At 46.5% G+C, this 19,608-nt stretch overlaps 1 protein-coding gene across 1 annotated transcript in view; it reads left to right on the forward strand.

Annotated features, from left to right (window-relative positions):
* Positions 1-214: 214 nt before the first annotated feature.
* The window catches only part of vwa3a (von Willebrand factor A domain containing 3A), a 117,244-nt gene continuing 97,850 nt past the window's right edge, over positions 215-19,608 (forward strand). Inside the window, exons 1-5 of the mRNA XM_028814182.2 lie at positions 215-405; positions 4,653-4,771; positions 10,529-10,655; positions 12,159-12,283; positions 17,290-17,367. Of these exons, the coding sequence (XP_028670015.2) occupies positions 4,704-4,771; positions 10,529-10,655; positions 12,159-12,283; positions 17,290-17,367 (398 nt within the window). The 5' untranslated portion in view covers positions 215-405; positions 4,653-4,703. The remainder of the gene's footprint in view (positions 406-4,652; positions 4,772-10,528; positions 10,656-12,158; positions 12,284-17,289; positions 17,368-19,608) is intronic.

Genomic DNA, 19,608 nt, shown 5'->3' on the forward strand with positions numbered 1-19,608 from the left:
TTTATCAGCGTTTTGTGTCCACAGGGGCTCGCGTGATCGACTGGACGTGCACTTTTTCTAACGCGGTTTTATTTATTTATTTGTTTGTTTTTTTTTTTTTTATTATTAAACATTTCGACGTTTCCCCTCCACGTTTCTCCAGCCAGCGCACGCGCCTGCCTCGCACCCCGCCTTTAGCCCCGCCCCCTCGCTTCCTGAACCACCTGACTGCGGAAGCTTCCGTTGCCATGACGACGCGCAAACAGATGCGCGCCCGCCACTCACGCGAAATGCCCGCTAAGGATGGAAGGCGCCTGAAGACCGTCGCCCGCTTCTGCCAGTTCCAAAACCGAGAGGGGCCTCATAATCCGCGGCATCGGAGACCGGCCGGCCGGCTGCACCTTGGCTAAAGTCCTGCTGGATCCGGTAAGGTTCAATTTGTGCCGCCAGTCGGCCCGCTTAAAGTGTTTGTTTCAAAGAAAAGGCTTTCGCCTTCTCGTAGCTCGTGCCGTTACCAGCTCTGCATTTTTTTTTATTTTACTAACCTTCATGTTAGTCCGGTGTTGTTTTTTCAGCACTCCTCTCCCGGTAATTTCATACTTTGTTTCTGCTGCTGTAGTCGGCACCTGTGCCAGAATTGCCATGGCATTAAGTTCCCTTCATTCCATCACAGCTTTTTTTCTGAAACTTCTCCTCCTTTTCTTGTAACCTTTACATAACATTTTCAAATTGACCATATTGTCCCATATTTATTTAATTTCATTGGAGAGCACAACAGTCCTAGCAGTCCTGGGCGGACCAACATAGACACAGGAAAAATGTATAAAAATGACCAGCTGTGAGATGCTAATCCGGGCTGCCGTCTCCAGCAGACAGCAGCACTTGCTCCACAGTGCCACCAAACCAGCGGACCTCATAGACTGACAAATATTTTATTGAGACACTGTGTGGACACCTGACCATCACACCAGTTTGAACGTGTTGAACATCCCATTCCTTAATCATGGCAATAATATGGATTAATTCATATAGAGCTGCTGCCCCCCTCCATGCTTCTTTGCACCAGATTTTTGGAGCAAGTCAATTGCAATTTGTGCCCAAGAGCATTTGTAAGGTCGGGCACCGATGTTGTGTAAGAAACTTTGGTTCACAATTGGCATTCCAGCTCATGGCAAAGGTATTCAGTAGGGTTAATTAAGATCAGCGCTCTGTGTTCCTCTAGATGTTTATGGACACAGAGGGACAGTCATGGTGGAACAGATAAAGGGCCTTCACAGAAAGCTGCCACAGAGTTTGAGGCACACCATTGTCTAAAATGTCCGTAACATTAACAATACCCTTCACTGAACCAAGCGGCCAAACCCTCTCCTTATCCCACATCCATCAAAGTCTGTGGTCCAAAAAGTAGTGTTCTTCTGGCATCCTCCAAACCTATGATGGGCCATCAGACTGCCAGATATTGAAGCCTGATTCATCCCTCCGCATTTCCACTGCTCCAGAGTCCAAAGGCGACGTGCTTTACATCACTACAGCTGGCGATTGGTGTTGCGTACCGTTATTTTAGGCTTGGCCATGGAAGCGCCTGATGCACACTTCATGTGCTGTTGTTGCTTCCAGAATTAGTTTGGAACTCACTTGTGAGTGATGTCACATAGGAGAGGCCATTTTTACACGCTATGCACGTCAGCCTCGCGGCCCCACACTTTGAGTTTGTGTGGTTTACCACTTCATGGCTGAGCTGTCGTTGCTCTTTCACTTCGCAATAACTGCACTCACCATTGACCGGGGCAGATCTAGCAGAGCGGAAAGTGCCCGTACTGACTTGTGGCAAAGGTGGCATCCTATGACAGTGCCATGTTTACCAACAACATTTATTTCTATAGAGCACGTTTTAATACAAATGCTGTAGCTCAAAGTACTTTACAAGATGAAAATATAGAAGTAAGATTAGGCAATGCTGACTAACAAGGAATAAAGTAAGGTCTGATGGCCAGGACGACAGAATAAACTAAACAAAAAAACTCTAGAGCTGAAAAAAAAAAAAAAAAAATGTACAGGCAGACCACCTGGCCAGCGCCACTGGGCATTCTACCCAACATCAATGATCTCAATCAGTCCTCATGGATTTCAGGTGGAGGAGTAAGATGATGATAATCAATGTGGGAACAGCATGGTGCCCTGATCAAGTGGTGGTGGCGCAGATAGATAGATAGAAAGAAAAGAAAGGCACTATATAATAGATAGAAAGAAATGAAAGGCACTATATAATAGATAGATAGAAAGAAATTAAAGGCACTATAAGAGAGATAGATAGATAGAAAAATGAAAGGCACCATACGATAGATAGATAGATAGAAAGAAATGAAAGGCACTATATAATAGATAGATAGATAGATAGAAAGAAAAATGAAAGGCACTGTAAGATAGATAGAAAGAAAAATGAAAGGCACTGTAAGATAGATAGAAAGAAAACTGAAAGGCACTGTAAGATAGATAGAAAGAAATGAAAGGCACCATACGATAGATAGAAAGAAATGAAAGGCGCTATAAGATAGATAGATAGATAGAAAGAAATGAAAGGCACTATAAGATAGATAGATAGACATGAAAGGCACTATATAATAGACAGAAAGAAATGAAAGGCACCAAACTATAGATAGAAAGAAATGAAAGGCGCTATAAGGTAGATAGATAGAAATGAAAGGCACTATAAGACAGATAGACATGAAAGGCACTATATAATACATAGACAGAAAGAAATGAAAGGCACCAAACTATAGATAGAAAGAAATGAAAGGCACCATACGATAGATAGATAGAAAGAAATGAAAGGCACTATATAATAGATAGATAGAAAGAAATGAAAGGCACTATATAATAGATAGATAGAAAGAAATGAAAGGCACTATAAGATAGATAGATAGATAGAAAGAAAAATGAAAGGCACTATAAGATAGATAGATAGAAAGAAATGAAAGGCACCATACGATAGATAGAAAGAAATGAAAGGCACTATAAGATAGATAGATAGATAGACATGAAAGGCACTATATAATAGATAGACAGAAAGAAATGAAAGGCACCAAACTATAGATAGAAAGAAATGAAAGGCGCTATAAGATAGATAGATAGATAGATAGATAGTAGTGGTAGCGCTGCTGCCTCACAATAAGGAGACCTGAGGTTCGCTTCCCAGGTCCTCCCTGTGTGAACTTTGCATGTTCTCCTCGTGTCTGCGTGAGTTTCCTCTCACAGTCCAAAGACATGCAAGTCAGGTGCATTGGAGATCCTAAATTGTCCCTAGTGTGTGTGTGTGTGTGTGTGGGTGCTCTATGGTGGGTTGGCGCCCTGCCCCGGGATTTGTTCCTGCCTTGCGCCCTGTGTTGGCTGGAATATAGGATATAGTGGGTTGTAAAATGACTGACTGACTGTGCAAGTGATTTAAGTTATTAAAAGTTTTTAAAAAATCTTTACGGCCCCGAGTGCCCCCCCCCCCCCCCCCCCCAAAGCCCATATGCGCCATAGAGTTTACATCTTTTCCAGCATTTCTTCACTTGTACCATCCCCTTCTGTTCATTCTAGGGACCCACTAACAGAGGGAGGACTGGTGCCACAATGAACTCATCTTCTCCCAGTAATCCCACTCTCTCTGTTCCTCTTCCTTCTCAGTGACTTGCCCTTTTTTCCACCTCCCTTCTCATTTTTCCTCCAGCTGTGATTTTTCTACTCGCCAACAGGAGAAGCTGGAATGGTTGCTCGTTTTGGGGGCCTGAGGTTTGACGGTGCAGGTTTAGAGGTCCCACCTGACTGCAGTGGTCTCCGATGCCTGTAGCCTTTTGTCTGCCTGCTAGTCCTGTCCTTGCTTCACACTGCCGCTCTTGTAGACCCCTGCCACTTGTGCCTCACTGACGATGGGCATCATTGATGCCACTTATGAGCCTTGACCTTTCTCTGTCTTCGGGTTCCATGGTACCAGTAATCATATACCCTGTTTGAGAAGTAGGGCCATACTCACGTTTAGCTGCTCAAATTACAAACTTCAGACATTCTTGATAGATAGTTACGTTCCTATAGAGCCCTTTTCTCACTACTTCATATGGGTTTCCATAGACACTGGGGAGCCAACCACCAATGTGCAGCACCCACTCTGATGATGCAACGGCAGCCATTCTTGTGCCAGTACACTCGCCACACATTAGCTGTTAGGTGCTGAAGGGGTGACAGATAGTTTGCAAATAAAGGGACAGGGAATTAGGGGTCCAGAATGGATGAGGCCATAATAGGCAATTTAGCCTGGACTTGGGTGGCACACCTTACTCTTTTTCGAAAGATGCCCAGGGATCTTTTATGACCAAAGAGAGACAACATCTTGGTGTTCCATCTCATCTGAAGGACAGCATCAAGTTTTACATCACAGCGGATGGGGCATTGGGATCCACACACAGACGTCAGGGTTAGCACCCCCTGCCGCTCCCACCAGCACCTCTTCCAGCAGCAACCCAAGTTTTTTCCTTAGGTGGTCTCCCAATCCAGGTATTGTACTGGCCTGGTCCAAACAATGCCTAGCTGCAGCTGGATTAGCAGTTCTGAAGGGCAGGTGCTATGGCGGCTGTTGTTGCTCGCTGTCTGTCATGTTTAGCACTCATTTTGCCTTTTGTTCTGGTTTATTGCAGCTTGCCCTTCCAAGTACCGACTAAAGAAGCAATCTGCCATCTTCATCCACGATGAACCCCGGCGAAGGCAGCGGCATGGCTCAGATTCTCAACAATGACCAGTTTCTTATGGCGACAGTGTAAGTGGGGTTATGGGAGAGGGCATTAGAGACGGGCCACACCTAAGCAGCTGTCATCAGCTTGCCACATCTGTCTGTCGGTCACAGACTGTCAGTCTGTCTGACCCACTTTTGTACCCCAAAATCGTGACGATCAAAGTGTTTTATATTGAATGGCTGAAGGTGACCTGTTAATTCAGAGACAATACACCCATCTATGCACCCATCGGTCCTGGAGGGCCGCAGTGGCTGCAGGTTTTCATTCTAACCATCTTCTTCATTAGTGACCAGTTTGTGCTGCTGATTACCATATATACCTGCGTTTAAGTTCTCCCGAGTATAAGTCGGGGCTTGATTTTACCATATAATTTCGGATATTTTATAATGTCGGTGAGGTCAGCACGGTGGCACAGTGGGTAGCGCTGCTGCCTCGCAGTAAGGAGGCCTGGCTTTGCTTCTGGGGTCCTCCCTGCATGGAGTTTGCATGTTCTCCCCGTGTCTGCGTGGGTTTCCTCCCACAGTCCAAAGACATGCTGGTTAGATGCATTGGTGATTCTAAATTGTGTGTGTGTGCCCTACGGTGGGCTGGCGCCCTGCCCAGGGTTTGTTCCTGCCTTGCGCCCTGTGTTGGCTGCGATTGGCTCCAGCAGACCCCCGTGACCCTGTAGTTAGGATATAGTGGGTTGGAAATGATTGACTGACCGACTATAATGTCGGTCGTATACAGTGCATCCGGAAAGTATTCCCAGCGCATCACTTTGTCCACATTTTGTTATGTCACAGCCTTATTCCAAAATGGATTCAATTCATTTTTTTCCTCAGAATTCTACACACAACACCCCATAATGACAACATGAAAAAAGTTTACTTGAGATTTTTGCAAATTTATTAAAAATAAACAAATTGAGAAAGCACATGTACATAAGTATTCACAGCCTTTGCCATGAAGCTCAAAATTGAGCTCAGGTGCCTCCTGTTTCCCCTGATCATCCTTGAGATGTTTCTGCAGCTCCATTGGAGTCCAACTGTGGTAAATTCAGTTGACTGGACATGATTTGGAAAGGCGCACACCTGTCTATAGAAGCTCCCACAGTTGACAGTTCATGTCAGAGCACAAACCAAGCATGAAGTCAAAGGAATTGTCTGTAGACCTCCGAGACAGGATTGTCTCGAGGCACAAATCTGGGGAAGGTTACAGAAAAATTTCTGCTGCTTTGAAGGTCCCAATGAGCACAGTGGCCTCCATCATCCGTAAGTGGAAGAATTTCGAAACCACCAGGACTCTTCCTAGAGCTGGCCGGCCATCTAAACTGAGCGATTGGGGAGAAAGGCCTTAGTCAGGGAGGTGACCAAGAACCCGATGGTCACTCTGTCAGAGCTCCAGAGGTCCTCTGTGGAGAGAGAAGAACCTTCCAGAAGGACAACCATCTCTGCAGCAATCCACCAATCAGGCCTGTATGGTAGAGTGGCCAGACGGAAGCCACTCCTTAGTAAAAGGCACATGGCAGCCCGCCTGGAGTTTGCCAAAAGGCACCTGAAGGACTCTCAGACCATGAGAAAGAAAATTCTCTGGTGTGATGAGACAAAGATTGAACTCTTTGGTGTGAATGCCAGGCGTCACGTTTGGAGGAAACCTGGCACCGCCGATTACCAGGCCAATACCATCCCTACAGTGAAGTATGGTGGTGGCAGCATCATGCTGTGGGGATGTTTTTCAGCAGCAGGAACTGGGAGACTAGTCAGGATAAAGGGAAAGATGACTGCAGCAATGTACAGAGACATCCTGGTTGAAAACCTGCTCCAGAGCTCTCTTGACCTCAGACTGGGGCGACCCTAAGCACACAGCCAAGATATCAAAGGAGTGGCTTCAGGACAACTCTGTGAATGTCCTTGAGTGGCCCAGCCAGAGCCCAGACTTGAATCTGACTGAACATCTCTGGAGAGATCTTAAAATGACTGTGCACCGACGCTTCCCATCCAACCTGATGGAGCTTGAGAGGTGCTGCAAAGAGGAATGGGCGAAACTGGCCAAGGATAGGTGTGCCAAGCTTGTGGCATCATATTCAACAAGACTTGAGGCTGGAATTGCTGCCAAAGGTGCATCGACAAAGTATTGAGCAAAGGCTGTGAATACTTATGGACATGGGATTTCTCAGTTTTTTTATTTTTAATAAATCTGCAAAAATCTCAAGTAAACTTTTTTCACGTTGTCATTATGGGGTGTTGTGTGTAGAATTCTGAGGAAAAAAATGAATTTAATCCATTTTGGAATAAGGCTGTAACATAACAAAATGTGGAAAATGTGATGTGCTGTGAATACTTTCTGGATGCACTGTAAGTCGAATGCGGAAAACTCGCGCTGTTGGTCCAAGAGATTACGATATGCCAACACCCACCTGAGAGAGTCACCACGGGGCACACGGCCTTTTATTTCTGTGTATTGTGCCTATGTGACCACACAATGATACCCAACTATTCTGAAACGACGTTTGCACTGATTTGTATTTTTTGTATCTCACACCCTCACACTCCTTTATCATAAGAGCGTCCCTTATCTACGATCAGAAGAAAATATGAAGCTGGTTTTAAATTAGAAGTCGTTGAAGTGGCGAAAGAAATTGGTAACTGCGCTGCTGCAACAAAATTCGATGTGTCTGAGAAGCTGATGAGAGACTGGAGGAGGCAAGAAAATGTAAAAAAAATAAATATAAGTTTCATATTTTTGAACAGGCGTGTAAGTCGGGTTCTGATTTTATGATCGATTTTTTGGGTCTTGACTTATACACGAGTATATACGGTAATCCTTTTTGTAAATAAATACGACTACTGTATTTGCTAAACTAATCCACAGGATATCATTTTGAAAGCAGCTGTTCTATTATTCGTCTTTTCTCTTATCTGTCACGGTCTCGGTCCCAACCCCTGACAGATAATCGAGGTTTTACTGTTTCAAAATCTTAAATATTATTCTCCATAACAGACGTGTATCATTTTTCATCTTCTTATATAATACGCTATTGTGGCTGTCCGTTTGTCTGTCCAGGATTTTAAATCACCTGAAGCTCGCACACCGTTTGACCTCTTGACCTGAAATGTGGTACACAAATACTACGTGACGTCTACTGTCCGCTTTCAGGGTGATTATTGACCTCCAAGGTTGTTCCTCTTTTTATTTTTATTTTATTTTATTGTAGAATCAACTCTTAACAGCGGCCAGCAGGGCGGCAGTGTGGTGCATGTGTATGGGCACCGTTCTCATTCCTACCACCTTCGTCGTCACTTCCTCTTCATATCTTAAATCATTGTTGAGGCAGATTGAAGACTTAAGTGCCAGCTTAAGTGAAAATTTAAAGAAAATGTAGTAAGTAATTGCAACACAAACACTGGCGTAATCAGTTTTAACGGGAAAAGATGCCAATGAAAGAAGAGAAGCAGTGGGCCGAAGGGTGGAGACGAGAAGAGCCGCTCAGGAAGCAGCAAGCGCATCAACCTCTGAGCATATGTTTAGCATTCGTTTGCTCAGAGGTTGATGAGGAGTGGTGGCTCTGAGGCTAGAGATCTGCACTGGCAATTGGAAGGTTCCCAGTTCGAATCCCGTAAATGCCAAAAGGGACTCTGCTCTGTTGGGCCCTTGAGCAAGACCCTTAACCTGCAATTGGTGAGAGCTTTGAGTAGTGAGAAAAGCGCTATATAAATGCAAATAATTATTAAAATAATAACAATTATTAGAACTAGGAATGCTCAAGTCAAGTGTACAGTCATGGCCGAAATTATCAGCACCCCTGGAATTTTCCCTGAAAATGCACCATTTCTCCCAGAATATTATTGCAATTACAGATGTTTTGGTATCCACATGTTTATTTTCTTTATGTGCATTGGAACAACACAAAAAAACAGAGAAAAAAAAGCCAAATCTGACATCATGTCACACAGAACTCCAAAAAATGGGTCGGACAAAATTATTGGTACCCTTTCAAAATTGTGTGTAAATTGTTTTATTTCAAGCATATGATGCTCGTTTGAACTCACCTGTGACAAGAAACAAGGGCTGGCAATATAGCAGTCACACCTGAAGCCAGTTAAAATGGAGAAAAGTTGACTCAACCTTTCTGTTGTGTGTCTGAGTGTGCCACACTAAGCATGGAGAACAGAAAGAAGAGCAGAGAATTGTCTGAGGACTTGAGAACAAAAATTGTGGAAAAATATCAACAATCTCAAGGCTACAAGTCCATCTCCAGAGATCTTCATGTTCCTTTGTTCACTGTGCACAACATAATCAAGAAGTTCACAACACATGGCACTGTAGCTAATCTCCCTGGACGTGGACGGAAGAGAAGAATTGATAAAAGACTGCAACGAAGGATAGTCCAAATGGTGGATAAACAACCCAATCAACTTCAAAACATATTCCAGCTGTTCTGCAGACTCAGGGTGCAACAGTGTCAGCTCAAACTATCCGTCGACATCTGAATGAAATGAAACGCTATGGCAGGAGAGTCAGGAGGACCCCACTGCTGACACAGAAACATAAAAAAGCCAGACTGGAGTTTGCCAAAATGTGCTTGAGGAAGCCAAAATCCTTCTGGGTGAACGTCTTGTGGACAGATGAGACCAAGGTAGAGCTTTTTGGTAAAGCTCATCATTCTACTGTTTACAGAAAACGGAATGAAGCCTACGAAGAAAAGAACACAGTACCTACAGTCAAACATGGTGGAGGTTCTAAGATGTTTTAGGGATGTTTTGCTGCTTCTGGCACTGGATGCCTTGACTGTGTGCAAGGCATCATGAAATCTGAAGACTACCAAAAGATATTGGAGTGCAGTGTAGGGCCCCATGTCAGAAAGCTGGGTCTGTGTCAGAGGTCCATGGGTGTTCCAGCAGGACAATGACTCCAAACATACCTCTAAAAGCACTCAGAAATGGTTGAAGACGAAGTGCTGGAGAGTTCTGAAGTGGCCAGCAATGAGTCCGAATCTAAATCCGATTGAACACTTATGGAGAGATCTCAAAATTGCTGTTGGGAGAAGGCGCCCCTCAAATCTGAGAGACCTTGAGCAGTTTGCAAAAGAAGAAGAGTGGTCAGAAATTCCAGTTGAGAGGTGTAACAAGCTTGTTGATGGTTAGAGGAAGCTCTTGATTTCAGTTATTTTTTCCAAAGGGCGTGCAACCAAATATTAAGCTGAGGGTGCCAATAATTTTGTCGAGCCCGGTTTTGGAGTTCTGTGTGACATGATGACAGATTTGGCTTTTTTTCTGTTTTTTGTGTTGTTCCAATGCACATAAAGGAAATAAACACGTGGATACCAAAACATTTGTAATTGCAACAATTTTCTGGGAGAAATGGTGCATTTTCAAGGAAAATTCCAGGGGTGCCGATAATTTCGGCCATGACTGTATAACGTGCAGTGCGCCGTTACCGGTGTCATTATATTTATTGACTTTGACATAATTCTTATGCATTGTAGGTTACGTTGCATGGATGGGCTGTCGGGTCTTCCTTTTCACGTTCGTTTTGGACGACGCAGCAGCCATTCTGTGTTCACTTCCTTCCTTAATTTCTAATTCAGCCTATTCTGTGATTTATTTCCTCGCTGTCTGCCACAAGGCTACGGCTCTTGTTAAGCGCACACCCCCACCTCGCTCTGACTTATACGTTTGGACTTCTCAGTTAATGTAACATTCTCAAGCCCGCTTAATCTGATTCAGGGTCCCGGGGGTCCCTGTTGAGTGAGCTAACTTGATTTCTTTCTTTCTTTCTGTCCTGACCCCTTTTCCTAGGCCAGAGACTAATTTGGCAATCGTTCCAGTGAGATACAAGCCACTGTGGCAGGACGTCACACCTGTTCTTACCGTACCAGACGATGACCTGCTGGTCACCCACATCAACCAGACTGCTGATTTACTTGTAAGCAATTGTTGTATACTTGGGAGGGGAGGGGTGGGTCACATGACAGTTAAGATGGAGTGATGCCCTCTCAGTATCCATCCATCCATCCATTGTCCAACCCGCTGAATCCGAACACAGGGTCACGGGGGTCTGCTGGAGCCAATCCCAGCCAACACAGGGCACAAGGCAGGGAACCAATCCCGTGCAGGGTGCCAACCCACCATAGGACACACACACACACACACACACCAAGCACACACACTAGGGCCAATTTAGAATCGCCAATCCACCTAACCTGCATGTCTTTGGACTGTGGGAGGAAACCCACGCAGACATGGGGAGAACATGCAAACTCCACGCAGGGAGGACCCGGGAAGCGAACCCGGGTCTCTTAACTGCGAGGCAGCAGTGCACCCCCTCTCAGTATCGTACTTAATTATTGATATTATTGGCTGTCTACACAAATGTTTTTAAAATCATTTATTCATTCATTTGTGGGGGCATCGGTATTAGCCGTCAGGCCCACACATCCCTTTCCCCAGCCACACTTCCTACCACGTACTGCGGAAACCCAAAGTGTTCGAAGGCCATCAGGGAGGCATAAAACCCTCCAAGCGAGCCCAGGGTCTTCCTTCGGGGTCTCTTCCCCGTTGGTCGTGCCCATAAAACTGCCACAGGGAGGCGTCTGGGAGTGATGGTTATCAGATACCCGAACCCCCTCAGTGTGGCTCCTCTTGATTTGGAAGGTCAGCGTCTCTACTCCGAGCCTCTCCTGCAACCTGTAAGGGAAAGCTTACCCACCCTGCGTGTACCACGTGTACCCACAGTCTCATGCTTTCAGTCAGTACCCAAAGGTGAGGGTAAGGGCGTGGATTGGCTGGTAAATCGACAGCCTGGCCGTCTGGCTCTGCTCCTTCATCACCTCTACAGATCAGTAGAGCGAGCGCATAACTGCGGCCCCTTCTCTTCTCCATCCGTCCATCTCACCCCGAGGTACTTTAACTCCTCCGCTCAAGTCAGTAACTCGCCTCCCACTCGGAGAAGGCAGTCGACCTTTTTTTTTCCTACTGAGGACCGTGGCCTCGGATTTGGAGGTGCTGATCCTCACCCCTGATGAAGCCAGCAGGGCCACATTACCTGCCAAAAATCCACTGACGCAATTCTAAGGCCACCGAACTGGACACCTTCACCTCCCACCGACTGTGCCACAAACATCAAATTTTTCAGATCACTTATCCGTTCTAAAGGGGTGCTGAGGGAACAGTTAGAGACACCTAACACAAATAAAAAGCCCGCGGTACCTCAGACGAGCTCTAGACGTTTACATAATACAAAGATACGCCACACGCATTCTTCTTGTGACCTCCACACCCCTCACTTCTCCACTTGCTCAGACCTCCAGCCGGTCTCAGGCTCAAAGCACTTAGCGGGGATGAGGCATCCAGGCCTAGCGATCTGGACTCCTGCAGGCCAAAATGCTTGCTGTATTGTATCTTTTAATTAATTTCCGTTCTGCTGCAGCGAACGCAAGGTCCAAAGGTGCACGCTGGAGAGACCCAGACGTCAGAAGAATGGCTCAGCACCCACAGCCTGGAGTACATGAAGCTTACAATCGCACACCTACTCACTCAAGGCAGGTTGATTACGTAAGTGTTCACTGGCCTTTTTTTTTCCCCCTTATGCTTACATAAATGCTGAGTCTTGTTGATAATTAATGTTTGCCATTAAATATTAAATGAATTATGAGCTCTTTTTTTGATGGCTGAAATGCCAGATTCCACCGCCTCCTCAGGTTCTGAGCTCTCTTCACTTTGAAAGCTTCTGTCATTTCCTCCTCTTCCTTTCATTTAACTTAAGTAGTCCTCTGGTGTGAGGATTAAATCGGCGAACGTGTGGATGGTTCGTTAAGAAGACCCAGAAACGAAACAGAGCCCCTGGTTGTCTTTCCTTTATTGACTCTCTTCTTTCGGCTGCTCCCGTTAGGGGTCACCACAGCGCATCATCTTGTTCCATCTTTTCCTGTCCTTGTCGTCTTGCTCTGTCACACCCACCACCTCAGCACATCCATAAACCTCCTCTTAGGCCTTCCTCTTCTTTTCTGGCACCCTACTTTCAATATACCCAGCGTGTCTCTTCTGCCCAGGTCCAAACCAACGCAATCTCACCTCTCTGACCAGCCTGAGCCGACCCTCTAATGTCCTCATTCCTAATCCTGTCCATCCTTGTCACACCCAACATCTTTAACTCTACAACCTCCAGCTGTGACTCCTGCTTTTTTTTGTTTTGTTCGTTGTTTCACCTTATACAATTTCTTGTATTAGCAATTTATTAGTATTCGCATACCCCTTGGGGTCAGCCATTGTACTGCGCCCCTGGAGCAATGACAGGTGAAGGGTCTTGCTCAAGGGCCCAGCAGAGTAGGATCTCTTTTGGCAGTGGATACCAGCGCAGACCCTTAGCCTCAGAGCCACCACTTCGCCCGTATAACACAGCTGGTCTCACTACCATCCTGTAGACCTTCCCTGTCACTCTTGCTGATACCCGTCTGTCACAAATCACTCCTGACACTGTTCTCCACCCACTCCACTCTGCCTGCACTCTCTTTTTCACTTCTCTTCCACACTCCCCATTACTCTGTACTGTTGATCCCAAGTATTTAAACTTCTCCACCTTCGCCAACTCTACTCCCCTCATCCTCACCATTCCACTGACCTCCCTCTCATTCACACACATGTATTCTGTCTTGGTGGTCCTACTGACCTTCATTCCTCTCCTCTCATATCTCCACCTCTCCAGGGTCTCCTCAACCTGTTCCCTACTATCGCTACAGATCACAATGTCATCAGCAAACATCACAGTCCTTGGGGACTCCTGTCTAATCTCATCTGTCCACCTGTACATCACCATTGCAAATAAGAAAGGGCTCAGAGCCGATCCCTGATATAATCCCACCTCCACCTTGAAACTTTCATTTCATTCCATGGACCTCCCTCTCATTTAATGGTCTCTCCTCATCCTGTTTGATTTGTCATCTGCCTTCAACACAGTCAACCAGCATATTCTCTTTGCCACTCTCTCTGACTTTGGCACCACTGAGACTACCCACAGTCCTACCTCTTAGGCACATCCCACTGTGTGTCCTGGCGAGGAGAGACGACACGAGGGTGCCCCAAGGATCAGTGCTGGTCCCTCTTCTCTTCTTTTCTCTCTATACACCTCCTCATTCGACCCTATCATCCTGTCCCTTCTTTTCTCTCTATACACCTCCTCATTCGACCCTATCATCCTGTCCCTTCTTTTCTCTCTATACACCTCCTCATTCGACCCTATCATCCTGTCCCTTCTTTTCTCTCTGTACACCTCCTCATTCGACCCTATCATCCTGTCCCATGGATGCCACGATACACCACTGCACCTGCCACATGGCATCAGGTGTAATCTCTGCATGTCTCATTGATATCGCAACCTGGATGAAGGAGCAGCATCTCCAGCTTGTCCTGGCAAAGACGAACCTTCTTGTTATCCCAGCTTGTCCGTCTGTTCAGCACCCCATCTCTGTTGAGCTCGGCACACCATTAAGTCTATAGACAACCTTGGGGTGGTGATCGATGACCGGCTGTCATTCATTGACCATCTTGCTATGGTCTCTGCTTCTTGCAGATTCATTCAGCACAACATCCGCAAGATCAGGCCGTATCTGACAGAGTTAGCAGCACAACTCCTGGTCCAGGCTTTGGTCCTGTCACGTCTGGACTACTGCAGCTCTCTGTTGGCAGGAGTTCGTTCCAGCATGTGTCATCAAGCAGCTGCAGATGATTCGGCTTGTCAAATAAATGCCAGTATCATTACATAACAGTATTTTGACTGATTTAGTTTATCGTCAGGCAGACATAGTGACGCAGTGCTTGGCGTTGCCCTAACCCTAAGCCTACCCCTAACCCTAATATATTTAGAGACATATATCCATCCATCCATTATCTAACCTGCTATATATTAAACTACAGGGTGACAGGGGTCTGCTGGAGCCAATCCCAGCCAACACAGGGCACAAGGCAGGAAACAAACCCTGGGCAGGACGCCAGCCCACCACAGGGCACACACACACACACACACACACTAAAGACAATTTAGGATCGTCAATGCACCTGGCCTGCATGTCTTTGGACTGTGGAAGGAAACCCACGCAGACATGGGGAGAACATGCAAACTCCACGCAGGGAGGACCCGGGAAGCGAACCTGCACCACCATGTCGCCCTAGAGACATATATTTTCTGGATTTTTTGGGTATTTATTATTGTCCTTCCCCTCCTCTCATTCCTAACCTAAAGGTCAGTGGGGTAGGGCCCTAATGTTAATAATTGCTTTGGGGCGCCAGATTTAATTAGGCCCTGATGTTAAGATCCCCCTGAGGGGGAAATGACGTTATATAGATTGTCCTACCCCTTCTTACACCCCTAACCCTAAAGTGACAGGGTTTTCAGGCCTAATCTTAAAGAGTAACCCTGTGTTCAGATTAGGATTGTCCTACCCACCATTCCCACACCTCTAACCCTAAAATCATTGGGCTTCTTGCCTAAACTTAAATAGTTAACCCTTCTTTGCCCCCCTTTTTTTAATTATTTAATTTTTTATAACTTTGATTAAATTTATTGTGTGTTGGTTGTAGGTTTTATCCATTTACTGTAGTAAAAATGTAGCTCTTTTACTGTGGTGGGCTGGCACCCTGCCCGGGGTTTGTTCCTGCCTTGCACCCTGTGCTGGCTGGGATGGGCTCCAGCAGACCCCCGTGACCCTGTGGCAGAGTATAGCAGGTTGGAGGATGACTGACTGTAGCTCTTTTAATAGTAATCTCAAAAATAATTTAAAAATAATTTTTAGAGCAATTTTCAAAATTTTCAATAGGGGGCGATATTTGAACCCCAAATTAATTTTAAATTACTTATTGCCTAAATTATATAGTTTTTGATATGATTTTTTAATACGAATTTAGAGAGCACTATTTTAACTACCTTTGTGGATTTCCCTACAATTTTAACCACTTTAATATTTACTTTAGTATTTTATGGTGTGGATTAAGATGGATGGGTTCAAGGCAAATAAAATTAGATTCATGGTTGAATCAGTGTGCCCGGGCCATATTCAGTTCTCCCCTACCCTCACCCTAACCCTAACCTAACCCATGCCTGGTTCTTGTCTTTGTGAATCTTCATGTTTCCGCCATGTCTGTTTAGGTTTCTCTCTTGAGTATTTGGGCCCAAAGACTTGCAGGTTGGGTTAACCGGAGACTGTAAATTCGGACCCCCAGTGTGAGCGCAAGTGTGGCACATTCCTCAAGATGGACGGTGGACCAGTCCAGGGGTGTTTCCCACCTTGCACCCACTGATGTTGCTGGTGCAGGCTTTGGTCTTGTCACGTCTGGACTACTGCAGCTCTCTGTTGGCAGGAGTTTGTTCCAGCATGTGTCACCAAGCAGCTGCAGATGATTCGTCTTATCAAATAAATGCCAGTATCATTACATAACAGTATTTTGACTGAATTAGTTTATCGTCAGGCAGACACGGTGACACAGTGCTTGGCATTGCCACCTCAGAGGTTCGGCGTCCTCGGTTCAGTCCTCACGCCTGGTTGTTGTCTGTGTGAGTCTTCATGTTTCCGCCATGTATCTGCAGGGTTTCCTTTGAGTATTTGGGCTTTCCTTCCACATCCTCAATGACTTGCAGGTTGGGTTAACCGGGGACTGTAAATCATAAGTGTGGCGCATTCCTCGCCATGGACTGTAGACCTGTCCACGGTTGTTTCCCACCTTGAACCCATTGATGCTGTCACGTCTGGACTACTGCAACTCTCTGCTGGCAGGCGTACTGGGATATCACCAGGTCTCCACAGGTGACTCAAAATGCAAGTCTGGTGTTCATCCAGCCGAGGCGGGCACGTGTCACTCCTCTCTTCAGATGACTGTATTGGTTCCCTGTAGCGGCACATATTAAGTTTAGTTCCTCGATGTTTGCTTACAGTGTAGTCGATGAGTCGGCACCCACATATATGAAGAAACCTGTGATGTCCTCTGCCCCTTCTTGACCACTCAGGTCTGCTGGTGATGCCATCTCTGGACTCTTTTCATGTGTATCTCCTAGTTGGTGGAATAAGCTGCACCACCTCCATCTGAAATGCTGACTCCCTCAATGTGTTTAAGATTCTTGTTTGGCGAATTTCTGCCCGACTGAGTTGAATTGCAACTCTCGCTGGTATTTTGGTTGAGCTCTTCCCTTCTGGAGATCAACTTTCTAGCCTTGTCCCGTGACACCTCTCCCAAAACAGTCCCGCCAGACTGATGCTCACTTGATTACGTTGACCTCTTTTGTAAGTCATTTTGGAGAAAAGCGTCCGCTAGGCAAATAAATGTACATGTCCACGTGCTGACCACCTTACCAGCGCTCCCAGCAAAAGCCACTCACCAAGCAGCACGTGAGCGGTAACTGGGTACCGTTGTGTATACTTACACCCCCCCTAAATACCCCAACCCCCCGGGGCCGGTTTGTTGAACGGATATTTTAGGGCCCAAAACTTTTTGCCAATGAGAGCTTTTCAATAAAGTGAGCTGTGGGTTAACATCTTGACGGTGGTTATGTTTTATTTTCTCTCTTTCCATAGGACCAAAAGTCACTTCAAAAGAAAGCATCTAGAGTTCAGTGCGACTGCAATCAATGAATTTGAATCCCAGCTTTATGAGTGAGTATCACGCTGTGCGCGGTCAACGTTAGCCACAACCGTCCTCCAGATCTCAAGGTTCTCAAAGTCCTCCTGAGTTTGCACCCAATAAATGATCCTTCATACTGATGAGATGACACGATAGGTTAAGAGGGGCCATAGATAACATCCAGATCGTTGTTATTCCAAGGTCCAAGTCTTCAGAGTCCTTGGGCTTCCTGACTTGCTAAATGGCTGCAAGACACGGACGCTATCCAGTGATCTCAGACCAAAACTGGATTCCTTCGGTACTGTGTGCCATCGGAGAATCCTTGGGTGCTACTGGTTTGACTTTGTGTTGCTCATGGAGTCCCGAATGAGGCACATGACCTGTATTGTGAGGGAGCATCAGTTATGGCACTACGGCCATGTGGCGCGACTACCCGAGGGTGATCCAGGTAGCTGGACCAGGCCAAGGGGACGCCCACAAAACACCTGGCTGCAGTGGATGGCACTAGACCGCGTGTCTGCCTGGGGGGTTGCCAACCAGGATCCTGATTGCTATTTCGTCGTATGTGTGTCCTCGGCGTATCTTTGGGTCCCGCTGGTTTGACTTTGTGTTGCTCATGGAGTCCCGAATGAGGCACATGACCTGCATTGTGAGGGAACGTCAGTTATGGCACTATGGCCATGTGGCGCGACTACCTGAAGGTGATCCAGCTCACAGGACCCTCATTGTTGAGGACCTGAGGGGCTGCACCAGGCCAAGGGGTAACCCACAAAACACCTGGCTGAGGCAGATAGAGGGTCATTTCTGGAGGGTGGGATTGGACCGCATGTCTGACTGGGGGGGTTGCCAACCAGGATCCCGATTGCTATTTCGTTGTGTGTGTGTCCTCGGAGTATCCTTGGGTACCACTGGTTGGACTTTGTGTTGCTCATGGAGTCCCGAATGAGGCACATAACCTGCATTTTGAGGGAGCGTCAGTTACGGCACTACGGCCATTTTTCTATTGGTTCACTTAAGGAGCTTCGGACAATTAGCTGCTGCAAGTTTCATTTATTATTTAGGGCATTTAATTGTGTTATTTTTACTTTAAATTATGTGTCTTTGCTGTTTTAAGTTTATCAAGGTGGGTATTGTTTAGGGTCTGGGGGTGCATTCATTCACTTTCCATTATTTCTAATGGGACAAATCGATTCGTACTTTGAACAATTCAGAGTTCAGACAACCTCCTGAAACGAATTAAGTCTCAAGTACGAGGCACCACTGCACGGGTCACAATCCTCCAGTACACACAAACAAATCTTCCATCTCTCCTCCAGGCAGCTTTGTCCACTTCCTCCCGACTCAACTCACCTGGAGAAGGCTGGGTGGCTTCTTTTTCAGGCAGACCCGCGAGTTCTTCTGTTGTGAAGCACTTCCAGGTCAGGCAGAACCTCTTTTCAGGTATCCACCTTTTCTTCTTGCTCCTTCTAGTGGGACCTACACACCCTGACAGGTCTGCTCACCAAGACTACATTTCCCAAGGTGTCCTGCAGGAGTATGAGTGGGTGCTCCACCCGAGGGGAGCTGCCACCTAGCGAAGTGAAGGGTTAAAAATCCACCAGAGATCTTCCTCCCTTGTCCATCCAGCTGGGCAAGAAACCCTCCTGGATCCCGCTGGGATGCCCGTCTATCCTCTTGGGCACTTATACTGTATAAACTGAAGGCATTGCGGTCTGTGGGTTGCTGAAGTGCTGGAGTGCAGACCACGGGGTTGCTGGTCCTGTCCACCCTGAGGATGATCCGGCTCACAGGACCCTCATTGTTGAGGACCCGAGTGACTGGACTAGGCCAAGGAGATGTCAACCTAACACCTGGCTGTGGTGGGTGGCACTGTGTGTCTGCCTGGGGGGTTGCCAACTGGAATCCCGATTGCTATTTCGTTGTGTATGCGTCCTCGGAGTATCATTGAGTGCCGCTGGTTTGACTTTGTGTTGCTCATGGAGTCCCGAATGAGGCACATGACCTGCACTGTGAGGGAGCGTCAGTTAGGGCACTACGGCCATGTGGCGCGACTACCTGAAGGTGATCCGGCTCATTGTTGAGGACCTGAGGGGCTGGACCAGGCCAAGGGGTCACCCACAAAACACCTGGCTAAGGCAGATAGAGGGTCACTTCTGAAGGGTGGGATTGGACTGCGTGTCTGACTTGCCAATCGGGATCCTGAGTTGTTTTGTCATGTGGTGCAGCAATGCCCTGTACTGGTGCATGCTCCCCAACCTGACCTGACCTGACCT

Source organism: Erpetoichthys calabaricus, chromosome 11 (assembly GCF_900747795.2).
Source record: "Erpetoichthys calabaricus chromosome 11, fErpCal1.3, whole genome shotgun sequence".
Taxonomy (NCBI): domain Eukaryota; kingdom Metazoa; phylum Chordata; class Cladistia; order Polypteriformes; family Polypteridae; genus Erpetoichthys; species Erpetoichthys calabaricus.